This window comes from Passer domesticus, chromosome 5 (genome assembly GCF_036417665.1).
Source record: "Passer domesticus isolate bPasDom1 chromosome 5, bPasDom1.hap1, whole genome shotgun sequence".
NCBI lineage: Eukaryota > Metazoa > Chordata > Aves > Passeriformes > Passeridae > Passer > Passer domesticus.
In genome coordinates, this window is record NC_087478.1 from 34,254,209 (window position 1) to 34,273,634 (window position 19,426).

General features: G+C 38.2%; 1 protein-coding gene across 2 annotated transcripts in view; it reads left to right on the top strand.

The window, feature by feature from the left end:
- Positions 1-19,426, top strand: part of LGR5 (leucine rich repeat containing G protein-coupled receptor 5) — a 91,557-nt gene that overhangs the window by 52,855 nt on the left and 19,276 nt on the right. The window contains exons 4-8 of one of the 2 annotated variants that reach the window (XM_064419503.1): positions 406-477; positions 11,383-11,598; positions 13,987-14,058; positions 16,415-16,483; positions 18,862-18,933. In XM_064419503.1, the coding sequence (XP_064275573.1) occupies positions 406-477; positions 11,383-11,598; positions 13,987-14,058; positions 16,415-16,483; positions 18,862-18,933 (501 nt within the window). The remainder of the gene's footprint in view (positions 1-405; positions 478-11,382; positions 11,599-13,986; positions 14,059-16,414; positions 16,484-18,861; positions 18,934-19,426) is intronic. The other variant, XM_064419504.1, reaches the window with a different exon arrangement.

Below are 19,426 nucleotides of genomic sequence, written 5' to 3' on the forward strand. Positions count from 1 at the left end.
AGGATTTCAAGAGTCAGTCCTTCACAGCTTTATCAGAATAGAATCTCTTCAGAAGGAGGACAATTTCAATGCATGAGAAGGAAAATTTCAGAATCACTGGAGGCAATTAGGAAGTTACAAGCCCTACTGAAAACAAATCAGATTTATTCTTTTAGCTTCCTTTAGCTTGAAAATCCTGCTCAAAGCTGATGTCTAGCTGTTAACAAAGCAAATATGCTACAGATATTTGTTTGCCTTGAAGGAGTGGGCCTTTGACAGGGCCAGGGGAACGGACAGTTTGTGTAACTTTCTTTGTAATCTTGAAGTAGGGCTAGTACAGAGAAGGTAAGCTTGGAAGGAAATTTGCAGTAGAAAGAAATTATCTTTACTGTGTTGATTCTGGCTTTTGTGCTGCCCAAAATACAGGATGCTGCAGAATAACCAGCTCCGCCAGGTTCCTACCGAAGCGCTCCAGAACCTGCGCAGCCTGCAGTCTCTGTGAGTATACCTGATCAATCAATGTGCAGCCTTGCATGAGCAGTAATATACAATTACCTAGTAATTGTCTCTTAATATTGCTTTGTAATGTGCTGAACCAACTTTTAATTCTCTTTGAGCTGCTATTCAAGAGAATTGTACTGTCAATTAAACATCAAAAGCAATTGATTTAATTCCAGTAATTTCATTACACTAGCAGCTTCTTTGCAGCATTATAGACTGGTTCAACATCTGAGAAGACACTCGTTGGCCTGCAATGCTTTTTGTCAAAAATATGGCTTCTTGTTAGTATTCTTTACCCAGGAAGAGAAAGAATCCCAAATTACTCCCTTCTTTTTTTTTCATTTGGTGTATTTTTTTTTTCTTTTTAAGCACTCTGGAAAACACTAATAACTCATGAAACAAAGTGTACTAGAAGATACTTAATTATATTCTGTGCTTCAGGCAAGCCTCTGTATTTATAGTTCTAGACTGTCCATGCTGACTCAGTCCACGAGCTTCAGTTTTAATAGAACTGCTGCCAGAACTGCTAGACCAAGAGTGAAAATTGGCTGCTTCGTGGTATGAATGAAATTAATTTGGTGTGCTTCTGACCTATAAGGATGGTTGTACCAGGTCGTGCTAAAAGCTGACCTAGCCCAGCATCCAGCCTGCAATAACAGGTGCCAAAGAAAAACAAGAAGGTCGAGGAAAGAGTACGATACTGCTCTGGTAAACTGTTCCAGCAGCCAGAGATTTGTACTCAGGGACTCACTGAGTCTGTCTTGGCTTTGATAGCTAAAGGGTTTTCTTCTATGGGTTTGTACAACTGCAGTTTGAGCTGATGAAACATTCATGATTTTTTGTGACAGCATGTCTGCTGATCAGCTAGCATGGTGAGGTACCTTCTGATATGTTCTTGGAACTTTTCACTACATTTGATGTTCTCTGCAGCATCAGGAGAAAGTGGAAGCAGCAGTTCAGTATTTCATGTACACCAGATTTATATAGCTCTCTTGTATCTCCATTAGTCAAATTTTCAGATGTAATCTGTTAGGATTATTTTCAAATGTAATCTGTTAGGATTGTCTCCCATGTGGAAGCTTTTCCATTCCTGTGTCATCCTTGTCATGTTGCTGAACTCTTTTTCATTTCTCTTGTATTTGATCTGAGGTGAGTGATGGACAGATAAGCCCTGTACAGAATGTTTAAAGTGCTTGGCACCATGGGTTTATAGAGGGCAAAAATTTATGGGTTTTTGTTTGCTTTCCTACTAATTCAAAACTTTGTTTTGTGCAATTTTTTTAACCTTTACTGAATGCTAAGCTGTTATTTTCATTCTTATTGCAACTGCAGGACTTCCTTTTAGCATGTTAGTAGCTGCTCAAGAACTCATCCTGTAAAGTTGGAATTGCTTTTCCCTCAGTGCCTCTCTTGACACCTGTCTATACTGGACTTCATCTGCCATGTTCTGGTTCAGGCACTTTGGCATCAGGAGTTTCTTCTGCTGCACTTGCAGTTCATTTTTTGAAGCCACAAAGATGTTTTTGCTGTCTGAACAGAAGATGCAGTAAATTGAGTCAGTTTCTGAACTACCCACAAGATGGTATTGTCACCTGATACAAAAAAAAATCACAAAATTTTCTAAAGAAGTTACTGATTTTGAATCTGCAGCATGAAATAACCAGATGACTGAAAAAAACATTTCTTTGCTCAGGGGAAAATGTCAAATGACTCTTCTCTACACTTTAGTTGATCACCCGATATTGTCACAGAATTACTCTCAAATAAAATTATTTTCCCAAAATGTTACGAGATCCAAATAGAGAATTCTATCTGGAAGTTCAAATAGCTCTCACAAGAAATGTTGCAACAACACTGATCACCAACATCACAAGTAAAAGTCTGACATTGGCAAGGATAGAATGAGCATCTGTACCAATCTGGTTAGAGTTGTGTTGGTTGAGAAATGTGCTATGCTGAACAAACTTTTTTTTCTTTTTTTTTTCTTTTCTTTTTTTTTTTTTTTTTTGGTGTAGGTAAACAAATTCCACCAGAAGGTTGATATATTTTATACACATTTTTTTCAGCCAAAACCTGAAGACCAGAATTAATGAAATTAGTTTATTTTCAGAAAAATCATGTCATCTGTGTATAACTTAGCACTACACAGACACACATTATACTGTAATAGCACCCATGTTCTTATGCCTGTCTTGAACTACATTTGCCTCCTTAATAAACAAAGCATTTGTTAAGGTTTCTAAAGGTGAAATGGCCCTAAGAATTAATTCTCTTATAATTGTTATTTGGTCAGTGCTTTTTTTCTTTATTGACCAGACACAGACAGAAATATCTCAGCCATATACTTTTGAGGTTACAGTTCTTTCCTTTGATCTTTGAAAAAGTCATGAGAAAATGCTGGTCTAGTGACTATATTAGGTTTTGTTTCTGCTAAACAAACAAAAAAATCTTGCTGAGATCACATCACTCTATACACATTCTGGACCAAAACATGATAAGCCAAGGCAACAAGAGTTCCTTTGTTACTCTGAAAGAGATTGTTGAATTTTCAGTACAGTTGCTAAACAAAATGACAGTCTCACTCAGGCTTTGTTGCAAATATTTTTTTCCTTGGGTGAAGAAGTTGAAGAAGTAAACTGGAAATTGTTCAGTCTATTTAAAGGAGTGAATTAAAACAGAGGGAGAATAGGAATGGTCAGTAGAAACCTTTAGACAGCTGCCTAGCAGACCAAGATGGAATGATACGGGTTTGTACAGAAAAACTACTATCACCTGAAAAACGATCGCTGGCAAAAGAGACCTCTTTGAGCAAAAGAAAACTATTATTCTTTTGTTTCCTTAAAAGGGGTTGTGCCTGCCAGATAAAGGTGTGCACAGATTCAATTTCTTGTTTCATATAGTCTAGGAATTTTTTGTTCACAAGGTTGTTTTGCATTGGTTTCTGATTTACAATAGGAATTATTTCTTGAAGCCTTTGAAATAGCGGGAGTCTTTTCAAGAGTGTAATTAAGAGGTTAAAAGCCTTCTCAAAAGCAGTTTCTATAAGATAACAACTTCTTCTATTTATTATGTTTAGGTCTGCAGGTGGCATGATTTTTCAAAGCCTCATTAACCCTTTGCTTTAGTTAGCATATATGTGGGGGAAAAAAAGCTGGTGATGGGACTTTTGTCATTTTTTCTCAAGAAAGGCAGTCATGCAAAGGGGCACACCATAGCAACTGCCTTGATACCTTAATAAATGTGAAGAGGATTATGTTAAAATCCTTTTTATAGAAGTATCCATGTTTTATTGTGCATGTGTGCACAATATGTACATACACTAATATTCCACATTCACTCATAATGCAAATTCGTCACAAATTTTTGCATTCAGGGTATTTCTGGATTTTATCCTCTCCCTGTTATCCAGTGCCAGGCTAAAAAATGACAGTATAGGTGTCAATATTCATAGAACCATTAATTAATGCTAAATGGCCAGTGGTACAGAGAATAAGAGCTAATGTGCTACAGGAACAAGCAACAATTTCTTCCACTTTATTGTCCAAATTGTACTATTGCCAGTATGTAGAATGATATGACAAGTTTGAGTGACAAATATTCCTAAATTTCTTAAGGCTTGACTTACCTCTAGAACAGATCAATCTTTTTCAGACAGCAGATATTACTCAATAAGTACTATAAAATGAGAAATAGGCATAAAAGTTAACATGTAAGATTTGTGAATTTCACCTTTCACAAGAAAAATCTGTGAGAAAACCTAAACAAATGAATGACAACTTTGTTTTTCTGTCACTGAAGCAAAAAAAAAGACTGAACAATATTAAAATATTCTCCAATTTTATAAAAGTCTTTGTAGTTCAGTAGTTAAAACCAGTGAAGTGCTGCTTTGATTAATAAATAAGTTCAGCTACCAGAGCTTGGGCAATGTTTGCATAGGACTCTAGTTCCCTGGGAGGCAGGGGGATCAAGGAAGTAACGAGTACATGCTGATTTTGAGATGTGGTTTTGAGCAGAAGGGTATCTGTATTATTGTACAGGCCATCATTTTCCTCTGAAATCTAGTGTGAACACAAATTATCCGGGTTGCTGGTCCTAACAATTGAAATGGCACTTATTTCTGTCAAGCACAACCGTGTGCAGATACCTTGATTGAAAGGGAGGAGCACACAACCACTGATGTGTCACAACTTAGTACTTGGCAGCAGGGTTCAAAGAGTCACTTGAATGCTCTCATCCCTATTAGTCACCTTGAGCAAATGTATTTCTTTAGAACAGACCGTAAGCAGGAAATCTCTGGATTTTGTGTTTCGCACATCGTCAATATCTCCATTCTGTGTTTAAATCAAGAAAACTGTTAGTGACTTTTAATATATATGTACAGTTCAAAAATTTCTCGCATGCGTATATTGATATGTTTTTCAAGTGTCATTTTTAATTAGCAACTTATTTTCTTTCTTGTTTTCTTTCTTCAAATTTTCTTCAGTTAATGCAGGTATTTGTTTAAATAGGTATCTGTTTCTCTAGTACAATCATCTCATTTTTAGTTACGCCCTTTATATAACAGAATTGACATATAATTTCAGTATTTTAGAACAAGCAGGGCTTGGCAATGACATATCAATAATATTTTTTTACTTTTTTCTCAAACATGTTAATACATATTTGATGATATTAGCCACTGAAAAGCTGCAGATCTCCATTTTCAAATGTTGCTAAATAAAGAGGAAAGGGTAATTGGCATTGCAGATGGAAAAGCTTCTACTATTCTTTTATTTGGATTATTGTAACACAACCCCTTGCAGGGTATACTATAGATTAAACTTCCATCCCATTTATTTTCTTGTTTAGACATCATTGTTAATGATGTCTAAACAGCTCTTACTGCTGCATTGTCAGACACACAAACAGTCAAAATTAAGAACAGGTCGGGTGCTGTCTCACTGCCCATGCCACACCAGTCATGAAGAACATTTCAAAGCAAGCATTATTTACTGTATCACTTGCTCTCATTCCTGTGGACTTTAAAAGACTTTTGCTTTGATAGTGGAAAATAGGGCAGAATACAATATAGCCCACAAAGCACTTTAAACAGTTGATGCATGGAAAAAATAAACCATCTTTTCTCCCTTAACAACCTGCAAAGCTGCAATTTAGTGAAGCATTTAGTCCATTAACTGGACTTTACAAGCAACAGCAAAGTAGTGTCAATGAAATGTTTTAGAATTTTCCAACATAATTTGTAGATTTTTAAAATTTTATTTATGAGGTATTTCAGTATTTGTAGACCACCTGATGGTGACACCAGATTTTACACAAAATATTATCTAGAATTCATCTCAGATGTTCTCAGTAGTTGCCTGTCTGGAACAGGTCAGCAAATGGATTTTTCATTGTCCCCCTACTCCCCCAAATATTTCACATTTCAAAAGAAGTTTCCATGCTTAACCCAAAAATGTACTGGAAGACTTTGAGGGCACATAGCTCTGAAACTCTTCCTGTTCAAGCTTAAAATTAAAAAGCAGTGCTTTTTTTCCCCAGAAATTGTAAATTTGAACAATTATTTTCTTGTTTGGCACTTCTGTTAATAAACCTAATTTTTAGTTGAAAGACCAAACAACTTTGATGAAGTTACATTCTCTCCAGAGAATTGTTTTCATGAGAAGACAGGAGCCTTAGTTGTGGTTTTCCATGTCACACCCCATGATAATGAAGGCTACAGAAGGTATTATCCTTCTTTAAAAAGCTGGTACCTCAAGAGGTACCCACAAACTCCCAGAAGAGGAATTTCCCACATTTGAAATTGAGGTTGTTTGTAGCCATGCAGATGTCTACACACAGACAAAGATGTCTCAAAACTCGCTGTTGCAGTCTCCTGGTTTTATTGCACACCTTCGCCATCCAGGCTGCTGCAGCCCCAGGGCACTGGGCAGCAGAAGAGTGACTGAAACACCAAGCATCAGTGCAGCATCAGACCACTCCTCTCAGTCACAGACATTTTTCTGGATTGATAACCAAGGAGAGGAAGATAGAGGTGCAAGTTTACCTAAAATGCATTTGCTACTGTTTTTTTTTTTTTTTTAATATGCAGCCTCTAACTCAACCAATGAGTTGCTCTCAAAGTGGGGTGCAAAGAGACCATTAGACCAACAATTCCAGGACAGCTGGTGATGTTTTCTTTCATCCCATAGAAGGTACTAGGCATCCAACTCTTTCCTGTCTTATGAGTAATCTCAAAAGAGGGGGGATTTATCACATCTGTAAGACAGACAGATTTCTCAACCTCAGAACTGCTAGCCAGAAATCATCCTGCATGGCTGGAGCCTGCCAGGGTATGTGGGAGGCAGGAAGCTGTTGGAGTGTTTGGCAGCACAGGGGCTTACAGCAGATTTCCAGTCAGGTCCTGGGGCTGTGCAGTGGCCCCCTGGTAATCCCAAGCAGCCAAGCAGGGCAGCCCATGCTTCAGAGCACTCCCAGGCTCTGGCCATGGCCACCTGCCCAGTGCACTCTTAACAGGGTCCTTGACACACTTTTGACCGATGCCAAATAACATTCCCCTGAACTGGGGAATGTGTTCCTGGGCTTCATCTGGTAGATCACATGCCCCTGGGACTCTCCCCAGCAGGTGACACCTTGCTTGGGAGGCTAGGAGAGGTCACTCCAAGCCATTTGGCTGGATCAGACACATCAAACATGCCTGTCTATCTCTGGGGTCATGACCTGAGTCTGCAGCCAGGTTCCTGGGACAAGCCAACAGCTGCTAGCCTTTCCCAGTTGTGGGGATTGAAAGTACCCAGTGTCAGAGCCAACCTTTGTATAAAGATAGCAATGCAGTTGGCCTCTTGTCTGTATGCAGCGTGACAGCATCCATCATCTTGAATGCAAGTTTACCAACACCCCTGTGCAGCACATCTGAATGTGAAGAGAAACACTTCAGATTGAGAAACTCCCAGGGCTGCATAAACCTCCTCATGTAAAACTGAGCAATGGGACAGAAAAAAAATGCTCCTAAACTGTGACTTGTTATTTGTCTATTTTGGTCTTCTTGTTGCCATGCAGGGTTCTTTGTATCAGTCCTGTAAAACTGAGTTGTGAGAACTGCTGGACTGTTGTCTTGTAATTAAGCTTTTTACAATATTCCTAGCATTTTCCCCTGTGGACTGAAGGGGATATCCTGCTTAAAAGACCAGGTTTGAAAAATATGGCTTACAACAGCCAGCTCTATTTTTATTACATCCACTTTTCAAAGCTAGTTTAGATGTCACTTGCCATTACCTGAATGGTGCTTTAGTTAATCCTGTGAACAAACCCCTGAGACAGTCTGTGTGCCAGCATGCTAACAAAGATGGTGGGCTGCAGGTGACCCTCTCCTGGCCTTTACCTCCCCAGACAGGCCCTGTCCACAGCCCCTGTCCAGCTTTGCTCCATTCTTCATGGAGAAACTTGACCGAGGCTCCCTGCACAACAGAGCAGAGTCAGGAGAAGAGGAAGGTGATATGAGAGGGAGAAGCACCACCTTTTTTAATCCACAATGCCCAAAATCAGTCCTCCTGTGCTCCCACTTCTCTGCCTCCCCTGCCTGTTAGGTACAGGTCTCTCCTTTGCTCTTATCTCTCCTGCTTTAAGCTTAAACATCAAAATAAACATTTTATCCATTACTTCTTTGTGGCTTCCCTCTTCTCCAGACCTTTCATTGTGTTCTGGCCCTCATCCATTCAAAATGAGGTGATCCATGTAATAGCTGTTCATTTCAGAAGGAAAAACCGCCTGGGAGAAGTCTCCTTCCTGATCTTCTATCTAGCATTTGATTTAAACCTGAATGAATGAGCAAGGCACTCCAACAAGATATTAAGGAATTTCTTGGTTGTGAGATATACCTAGGTTATAGCTGTTTTTGAGAGAAGATACAGAAAATGGGAAAAAAAAAAAATATATATATATTCCCTTAGAAACCTACCACTGGCGTGAAACTTAGCATCCGTTCATATTAAATTGAATAAAAAATGCAAATAAAATCTTTTTCAAACAGCTGCCTTTGTCTGTACCAGCATATGAGGTTTTCATTCTACATGGACAATATCTTTTCATAATGTGTGCACATGGTCACAGGTTTCACAGTGTGTCACAGGAAACACTAGTGGGTTACAGTCCACATAGCTCAAGCATTTGCTTTGAAAGGTTTAGACATTTTAAGTGAGCTCACGATGAATTTCGTAGTGGCTGCTTTATTTACATGCTGCCTATAAGAAGAGATCAAGTAGTTCTGTTTCCCTAAATTAGTTCTCTCTGGAATATAATAGCAGCTTTCAAACTCACCACATGTTATCTACATATATTTTTCAGTTATAAATAGGGTCGTGTTTGTGAGTTAATGGGTTTAGTTCTGAAAGTGCCAAAACTTTGATCAACACATGTAAAACAATTGGCTGAAAAGGGTGATTTTGATCAGTCCTTTATACATCAGTGTGCATTACGTACAGTATGACAGGAAACATAACCACTACCGAAACCTTTTAATATCTGCAAGAGGGAAAACGGTGCTTGGAAATTTAAAAAAGATTAGATAACAAAAGAGCACTTGAGGCAGTAGTTCCTATAAGTACTTGCAGGATACATAATCCAGTTACAGAACCTGAAGCACAAATCATTGCAGCTTTTTTGTTTCTTCCAAGCTTTATTTGAACAATAATTCAACTATCTGGAATTTCATTTACAATATGGCAGTTCTGTTTTTCTTTCTGTTCTGTGGGTTTTGTTTACATAGCCAGTGGTGGGTTTATATTTGGAAACTTCACCTTATTAAAAAAAAAAATCAGTTCCTTGATTTGCTACGAAATACTGGTGAGATAAAACTCCTCGTCTCATTGACGACAGCAGAAATATTGCCATCTCAGCCACAGGGTCACATACAACAAGTAACTGTTGGCTTGTCCACACAGCCAGGCATCCTGTGAGTGAGTCCCATGGAGTGAGCAGGGACACCAGAGCTGCACGGGCAGGCTTCCTATTGGGCGAGATGTTAACTGCAATACTGCAGCACATGGCGTTTGAATAAAGCCTCCATTCTTTAATCAGCAAAACTGTCAAACTAAGGCAACTGTAACTTCTTAGTTTACATACCAGCATCACCCAGGGAAGAAATTTACTTCTGACTGAACACAAAGAAATCTCATCTACTCATTCAAATTATACCTTATTTGAAAACACAGGCATAATGTGGTTGTTGCCTGAGGAAAGGAGGAAGAAAAACATGAGTATTTCTAAACATTTCCAGCCTTACCCATTTGTTGACAGACCACTGAGTTATTTTGGAAGCTCTGTCTCTGCTGCCTGACATGTCAGTTATTATATTGAAAATTTAATTGTACAAGGGCTTTGACACTGAACTTTATAAATTTGTTCCAACTGACCTTGTCTCAGCTATTTGCCAGCCTGGCACGGAGCCTTAGCAGTCATTATTTGTTCTCATGAAGTAGGTAGGGCCAGCATGGAACAGGAGATAGAATGGACCTGACATTTTACATGACTGTAAATGAGGAAGCAGCTTTAAATAAAGAGATTAGTATGCCCACCACAAAGACTATTGCATTTCTCTCAAAGAGACCAAATTTGGGTTGTGCAGAATTACTTCTTTGTACCCCAGGTGTGGCTGTTTGTTCTGTAGTATTTTCAAACACCTATTTAAATTAATTTCTGTTTTACCATTCACTTAATTACGCCTCTCTAAACATTTCATGAAAATTTTTAGAGCACAGCTTTCATGTTATGGAAGAGGTATAAGTCACTGCCATACATGAAAAGTAGAAAAATTTTATCAGGGCCCATATCCCCAGCTGGGTGTTTCACAAATTTTCAGAAATCTGAAGTGCACTTTTAAATCATTCCCTGAAAGAATCACAATGAAAATCCAAAACACAGCAAAAACAAAAGCCAGTGAATAGATGGTGTTATATTTGTAGCACCACATCTGAAAAGGTTCGCTAGCTTTAATCCTTAATTACTCAAGAACAAAGCATCACCTGCAGACTCTGCAAAGGTACAAAATGCAGTTGAGCTCCCTCTGTTGGCTCTGCAGCAGCTGAAGTGCATTTAGTAACTTCTTTTTCAACACGAATACATCACATTGGCAATACTAATCTCTAGGTAAAAAACATTATGTTCTGCTACTAAAAAATGTGATCTTCAGTTCTCATTAGAGTCATTAGGATAAACAATATTTGCAGTGAAACAGGCTCCCCAGGGAAGTGTTCAGAGCAGCAAGCCTGACAGAGTTCAAGAAGTGTTTGGACAATGCTCTTGGACACATGATGTGACTCTTGTGGATGGTCCTGTGCAGGGCCAGGAGTAGGACTCGATGATCCTTGTGGGCACAGCTCATTCTGTGATTCTGTAACTCTGTAATATTAAAGGAAAAGGTAAGGCAGGAACCTCCAGAGGCTCAGAAGTGAGTTCTATTTATGGGTCTTGGGATGGGTGTTTAGCATTTGGAAATCCAAATTATCTTGCAGCTCAGGGATTTGTAGATTCTGAAAGAGAATCTCTGGATGAGTTTCTTGCACTTTTTTGTTCTATGGTTTCAAATAAATGGGAAAGGAAACAAAGTAATACCCCATCTTTAGAAAGACTCTGCTCAAAAATGATCAGTGTGTGCTCTCAGTGAGTTGATGGCTCCAAAGGAGAGCTGTCTCTGCAGAGCCAGCTGGCAAGAAGACATGTAAACATGATTTTAGATCTCAAGGATGAGACAGCAAGCAAGATGAAAATGTAGAATCTCCAGGAAATGAAAACCGGAAGTGGCAACCCCTGCCCATCCTTTGGGGTTATGTTCATGGTGATAACTTCTTATAGCCATTGTGCAAAGACACTTTTCCTGAAGTCAATTTTCTCTGTTTCTTCTTCTCCTAGGCGTCTGGATGCCAACCACATCAACTATGTACCTCCCAACTGCTTCAATGGCTTGGTCTCCCTTAGACACCTGTGGCTAGATGATAATTCCTTGACAGAAATTCCTGTCCAAGCTTTTAGGAGTTTACCAGCACTTCAGGCAATGACATTGGCACTGAATAAAATTCATTACATACCGGACTATGCCTTTGGAAACCTCTCCAGTTTGGTAGTTCTGTAAGTTTTATTGATTGTTTTTTATACACGGTGTCTTCTTGCAGGGCTTTGGCCTCTTGGAGAAATTTTTTGGAAAAAAAATGCAAAAACTCTTGGAGAGTTTTTTGCATCTTTGTACAGTTTGACTAGCATTTTTTAAACCACTTGTTTTGATCTAGCTTCAGAGTTTCCATCTCAATAAAAATATTGAAAGGAATTAAAAATCACCCTATCTGGTCAGCAAAACAAACAGGAAGGGGTGCATTGTGTGCTGTCTAAGATTGAAAAAGGGAAGATTAGAAACAGGAAACAAATGGAAATCTTTCTGGGGAACTTGGAAAGAATGCCATCCATTAGAAAAAATATGCATTTCCTGTCATAGAAAGTATATGTAGTTTTGTATTTGGTTATGTTTGCAAACCAGTTCAGCTAAATGAAACATGCATGGCTGGCACCAAAATCTGGAAGGCATACTGTGAATCATGGGTTCAGCTTCTTATCTTCTGGGAATGTACCAAATGGAAAAAATCTAGACTGGCTGGAGAAACTTAATGGAGAAGTAATTTCAGGATGCTTTGGAGAACGTCAGCATTATTAAAGAGAGAATTACATAGTCAAGATGTACAGGCTGTCAGAAACCACGGTCTTACGTAAGACACTTAGCATGCTGTAGCATACTCTAGCCCCAGTGTAAGCATTGAACCTGGCACACATCAGTGTTCTTCATTGACAGCTATAGTCACTATCTCTGCCTCCGTGGGGCCCCAAGATTGGGGATAAACATCTGACTTGTGCTGCAAAGCCTTTACTTTCTCTTTACATTAAATATCAATCCCATTCAAGTAAAAGAATGGATGGATTTGTGATTGATTGACCTTCTAGACTTATATCAGCAATGGAAAAGACAAGAGGCTGTCTTGAACATTGTTCTCTAGACCCCTACCAGAAATGTAGTGGTAAGAGGACAGTTAAGAAATGCAGGAGAAAATAATTTCTTTTCATGCCATGCTTGCTTCTGCTCAGTTAGGTTTCCCTATTTAAGCTCTGCCTTACTTATTTCTAATCATATGGGCTTTATAGTGATTAGTAGTTGAATCATTCCTCACAACCTTCAATAGCTGATCTTTTCGGCTCATCAAAATCTTTGTGTGTGGTTCTGCTTTCATTGGGTTGCTACTCTATACAGTATGGCAAATTTTCAACACAGTGGAAAAGTGCATGGTCAATTGGAGCAAGTCAAAACCTTTATAATTAAAGATCCAAACATAATTGGAATTTGAAGATGCACTCTCCATGCTATCTAAAGCATTAAACGTCAGGGTAGTCATTAAAAATATAGAGTTGATTGTGTTTCTCCCTAGAAAAGAAAAAATCGACAGAACATTTTTATTTTGCTGTCAGAATCCCTGTCTTTGATGGACAGGTAGACTCAATTTCTGTAGGTTCTGCTGAACATTCAGAGAGCCCCTGATCTTTAAAAATATTTTCAGAGTATAATGAAGGGCCTGGCAGCCATTCATTCACAGCCTTTCTTTTCTCTTAAAGCCCTTCTCCCTTAGTTTCCCTCTACTACAGGGGTAGCATTTTGAGGACAAAATAAAAGGAAAAATCTGGGGAAAAGGCATTATTTTTAAATTAAATGACCTGAAGTGGCAACAAGTTGAATCTACTCACATTAATGAGCTTCACTCAGAGTTTTTTTTCCATGTCAGTCTAAAGACAGAAATAGGTAGAACTCAGAGTCTTGAGATGGGTGGCAGGGAGGAAGGGATAGAATTGGTTAAAATATATAAAAATTACTTTCAAGTGTTAAATATTTTAGGTCGTATTTACTGATTTTCATAATTTCAAAGCAAATCAAGTTACAGCACTTCTAAGATTACTTGCTTTACTCATTTAAGGGAAGTTACAGCTTTTTGTGTTACGATTTTGTGTCATTTTGCATTCTGCAAACCTAATGCCCCTTACCTCTCTTCTGTGTTATCCATCTCTTCAATGGCTGCTCTTTTGGGCCATACTCTCTAACACTTTCTGAATATACATCTTCCAAATATACACCTCACACCCCAACACAGTTTTTCAGGTGTGTTACTTAACTAATTAGCTATCATTGATAATATGTCTATTCATTATGTAAACCCCAGCCTGGAACTACAGGATATAACACTTTTGAACAATCTAGGTAGTTTTAAAACAGATCCCTTCTGTGAAACCAAATGGAGAGGTATTGGGAGAATGGATGGCGGGCAGTAGAGGTGTTACCTATACATGCTCCTGCAAAAGCATGATTGCATATAATCAATGCATGCCTGCAAATAAGTTAATTTTGATTTAACCATCAAAATGTTTTGCTTTAGTACACTCTGTGCCATGTACTTTCCTGACTGCGTGCTTAATGTTCCCCTGCAGACATCTCCATAACAATAGAATCTATTCCCTGGGAAAGAAATGCTTTGATGGGCTCCACAGCCTAGAGACACTGTGAGTTGACCTCTTATTTGTTTCTTTTTTTTCTTTTTTTTTTAGAGTGTTTTCATTAATATTCTGAAAGAATAAAAATAGCCCAAAAGCCAAATGTGGGTTTTGGCTTGCCTAATCACTACAGGATCTAAGTGATAGTTCACAATGACTCTATATAGTAAATCCTATTTTTGACTATAAAATTAGTTTGCCTTTTTAATAAGCATTGTCAATTGATAAATTGTTTGAAAGACAGTTGAAAACTGTGTTGAGCATAGAAAAAGGACTGACTATTCACGAACTTATGGTTGCCTAGTTTAGTACTATTTATTTGTCTTGTTCAATCAATAAAGCTAATAGCTGGATTGGGAAATTGTCACCGTGAAAAGCTTTAACATTAAGAAACTACCTTACCACAGAGGAGGGTTATAAAATTAGATTAGATGGGTTTATTTTTCTATACCTGGAAAAAGCAAAAATTCTAGGTAGTCAAATTATGCATGTGCTTTACAAGTGGGCGAAATGTTTCAGTTGTATCCAAGTTTTCATCTTTAGAGAGCTCTGATGAAGAATAGCACTGGTAAAGACTGAAGCTTCCTCAAGTTTTCACTGTAATTCTGTTTCGGCCAATTCAAATTTTCTTGAGTTTTCCAGCAAAACCATAATCTACATAAAATACCAAACAGGAATGCAGTGCTAATGGTTAGCAGAAATTATTTTGCTACAGTTAGTGAAATACAGATGTTATCTGCTGGAGTCACCCAGACCCCAGAAATGCCACAGGGACAGTAAAAATCTGCATGTGCTTCCTCCCGCACCTGCTGCAGTCAGCTGCATCATTTTCAGTGATTTTGGATGTTTTATCCAACCAGGACAGAGGTTAAAAACCCAGTTACGAGAAACAAATTGTTTCAGACGTGGATATTGCTAGTCTAACGATGGCTATTTGCTTTTCCATCCACAAACCTGTTTACTGCCCACTTTCATCTGTCATTGAGATTAGGAAGCAAGGAGATTTGGACTTCTTGGGGTTTTTCATCGCCAGTTTGATTGCATTGATCCCTCACCACTGAATTGCAGTTTTACAATTTGGACTTTTAGCCTGTGAGTTGAGAGGAAGTCCCTTAGTGTAGCACCGGAAAGGGGGACGGGAAAGGAAGAGGGAAAATGTAGTGGTTTGTTTTGTTTATTTAAGTGATATTCACATGGCACTTGGTCACAAACGGGGAAAAACAGAACAATGGAAAAAGTAATTGCAAACCCAGTCCCAGCCACCTGGCACAAGAGAGATGAAAACACAGAGAGCAGTCACAAACCTGGGAATAAATGTAGGTGCAGCCACTTCCCTGCAGCAGGACAGTGTAGCACTTGCCTCAAGCACAGTAATTGCATAATGTATAGACCAGTTCCCAGATAGTCTCAAGATAATCTGAAGAGATCTTGGTGTAAATGATGGACACCAGCTTTAAGATCATTTGTTTGCATTGAGGCATAGGTCTGGAAATCACATATCACTAGAGGGCAAAACCAAACCGTACATGCCTGTAATCTCTTTTTGTCAATAAGCAGGAGAGATTTACAAGCAGGAAGGAAAGCCTTGTTGAGTTCAGACAGCAGTTTCCTGCCTGCATTACTTCAGCCTGATACTATTTCAATTTCAATCTATTGTAAATTGTGGCTTGGGTTTTGCCTGCCTGTTTAAAAAGGCTTTTGCTCCAGTTTTTCAGACTATTTTCCTCACAAAGCATTGCCAGAGAGCATCACAGTAAACTGGAATATCTCAGTTTTAGTTTCAGCCATCTCCTGAATGCTGAAAGATACACAAGTCATGCTGAAGGCAGAAGTAGGATTATAATCCATTCAGCCTACCAGAATAAAGTCTAATTACTGCTACAGCATGAGCAGTACTAACCACACAGCTTGTGTGGTTAAAACTATTCTCTTGATTGTTGTCAAGTCTTAAAATTAACAATACAGTTAGAAATATTTATAGAGAAGTGTATTAGACATGTAAAGGGCAGATCACCAAAACCATTGAATATTGTTTTGAAAGCCTTTTTTCCCTGTTAATACTTGAATGTATTGCTAAGGGTGGGCAATTTAGAAATCCCTTAGTAGTACGCGAATTTACTTACTTTTTTTATTACAGAATAGCTAAAATGTAACTAAAAATAGAATGCTGATAAAAATAGGAACCATAATGTGCTCTAAATAGACTTTGTTGGAAAATATCCATACACTTTTGAGGATTTCCTGTCTTTTTGCTGTATGTATTTATTCAATGCATAGAAGATGATAGTTCATTACAAATGCCAACAATGCTATGTTATCTCTCATGCAGTGCATAACTAAAATAATAATATCTATTTTCACACAGAGATTTAAATTACAACAGTCTGGACGAGTTCCCCACTGCTATCAGGACACTAACAAACCTAAAAGAGCTGTAAGTACAGAGCTCATATTAGAAAGAAGGATGTTTTGTCTACTGAGATTTCTTTTTTTAATGCTGGTGATTTTATCAGTAATCCTGAAAAACTGATATCCTAGGAAAAACTAATAAGCATGCCAACATACATAAAAAATTATTTTCAATGTCCAGTTTAGACCATTCAAGTTCTGACAACTTTTACTTTTATGTTGCCTTGTGCAGTGGGTCTTTTCCAGGAACTTCCTTTCTGGAATGCAGTAAACAACAAACACAATTAATTCACTTTTAGTCCCAAACACAAGGGTTAGATTTTGCAAACTCTCCAATGTATTAGTCTTCTAGCTAAGAAAGCATGACATCTTTATTAGTCCATCAGGTTTAATTAAATTTTACCAACTTCCCTCCCTCACCTCTATTAAATTAGAGCAATTTATTTTATATATATATAGTAATTTCTTTGTAATGTTGTGAATAAAATGTTTTTGTATGCACAGGCATAGTTTGCATCAGGAAAATCAACAATGAAATTAAATTATTCAAATTTATTTTGAAAAATGGTTGAATTATTAAAAATTGAAAGTAGTTAAACTATGTTCACACATCATACACACAATGTACACAATAATACATATGCTCAGAATTCTTTCCATTTGACTTATTTACCGTGTTAGTGGTACTATCAGCATAGATTTTTAACAAAAATAAGTAATCACATACTAGTTGAACATGTACATCACAAACTGATCTAAAGCCAATTTTAAGTAGCCACCAGAGATTTTTTCCAGAGCAGGTACCCCCAGATACTGTAGACTCCTGCTCAGCACCTCCAGTGTTGCCAAAATGCAGCTCTGCAACAGGCAGCAGGGCTATGGTTTTCCTAGCCCAAATGTTCTCAGCTGCTGTTTATGCCATAAAATAATTAGTTTGAAATCCAGTGACCTCAAAGGATTGTCTTTTTGATGACCTCTGGAGCCAGTAGCCAAAAATGGGTGACTCAGTTTGCATGACATGCACCAGCTGCCTGATGTGCCTGAGGTTGCGTACTGGCCCCTAACAGGGTTTCACCTCTGAGTATCAACTATGGGCCAGAAACATTTGGGGTCTGAAATTGCAGCACAGACCATGAGACCGTGTGGTTCTGTGCTTTGTGTAGCCCTGGGAGCTGATCCTGTAAGGATCCACAGACCCTTGTGGGAGCCCAGCCCCAGCCCATTGCAGGGCCACCTTCGTAAGGCTGTTTCTGGGTGGGACCTCGTGTCTCTCTCACAGTTTGGGCTGAAAACATAAGCTGCGACCTTTTTGTGCACAGCTAGTAGCAGATATTGCTCTGGGAGGTAGTTATGCCATTTCTTTGGGTTTTTTCTGCCATGCAAGGGATCCCATTCAAAACCAGTCTGTTTACTGGTTCTAGATGAGATGCTCTTCTGCTTAGAGCCTGCGTGCAAAGCAAGCAGGGATGTAAAGCCTTGCTCTGCAGCTCATCACAGTAGCACAATGCCTAAACCACTAAAACCAATAATGTGGGACCTGTTCAAGTAATGGCCAAGAGTGCTTGCCTCAGTGCTTGCCTCAGTGAGCAATTGGAGGCTTAGCAATGTATAAATTTAAGCTGGGAAGACTTCTTCATACCCGACTGAACTAATGGGAGTTTCCCACACAAATCATCATTGTTCTTTTGAAATCTTAGTTGTTCCTTTTGTTTTTCACAATGGAGAATTACTCATATGAATGAAATCCAGTAATTAATGATGAGACAAAGATTTGGCTCTCTGTCCAGCAGGCACAATTACATTTTGTTTGTGTCCACATTTAAAATATCTCAACAAAAAGGTGGTTGTGGGAGGATCAACATTACAATATAGTGTATAAAATAATTTCCTTTATAAACTTGTGCCATCCAGCAAAAAAATAGTTGCAGTTTAACAAGCACAGGGGGAAACATATTGTTAGCTATTTAATTATTAATATTTAACTATTGATGGTCTTAGTTCATATATTTGTCCATATTTACATTATATCAATATACATACATGCGTATACCCTGACTTTTGAAATGCCATTTTGAAGCCTACTTCATCTGAATGGTTTTGTTCATTTAAAGAAGTGCAGTATTTCAACAATTTTGCTCTCTTCTCTTCTCTTCTCTTCTCTTCTCTTCTCTTCTCTTCTCTTCTCTTCTCTTCTCTTTTCTCTCTCTTCTCTTCTTCTCTGTTTTTTCCATTGCTTTTGCTTTTTTCAGTTCTGTCTTAATCCAGAAAACAAAGATATACCTTTACATACAGACACTCCTTACTACAAACAGAAACCATCATTGTGCATTGTGATTACAGACTGAGTCTTGACTTTTTTTTCCTTTTTTTTTCCTTACCATATGAATGTTTTTTTCTTTGCAGGGGATTTCATAGCAATAACATCAAGTCAATACCTGAGCGTGCATTTGTGGGTAATCCTTCACTTATTACAATGTAAGTGATAAGAATCTTTTCAATGACTCTTTGTATTAGAGAATGTGGAACTAAGTATCATATTTGTGGCTAATTGTCAAATAGCTTTTTTTTGTGAGTACACTTTGTAGCACGTCACCATACAAGCAAACAAGCTTGTATCTTTCCAGATTCGTGGAAAGAATGGCAGTTTTCAAGCCCTGATTAAGGGAAGCAAGTAGTGGTCTCTGGCCTTTGACCTTTTATTTGAATGGTTACTTCTAAATCTCTTAGCATTACTGGCAACATAAAAGCTGGTAAAAATTACTCTTGATGGACTCTGTTCTGAATTCCCATCGTCTTACGTGAAAATGCACTTAATGGACAACTTCAAATTAAGAAATTGCAAAATAATTGTAAGAAAAATAATGATTCATCTTGAGTAATATTCCATGAGCAAAAACAGCATGACTTCAAAAGGGCAAGGGAACCTCTTCTGAATTGGGGAAGTTCTGACTTCTTTATGTGCTATCCT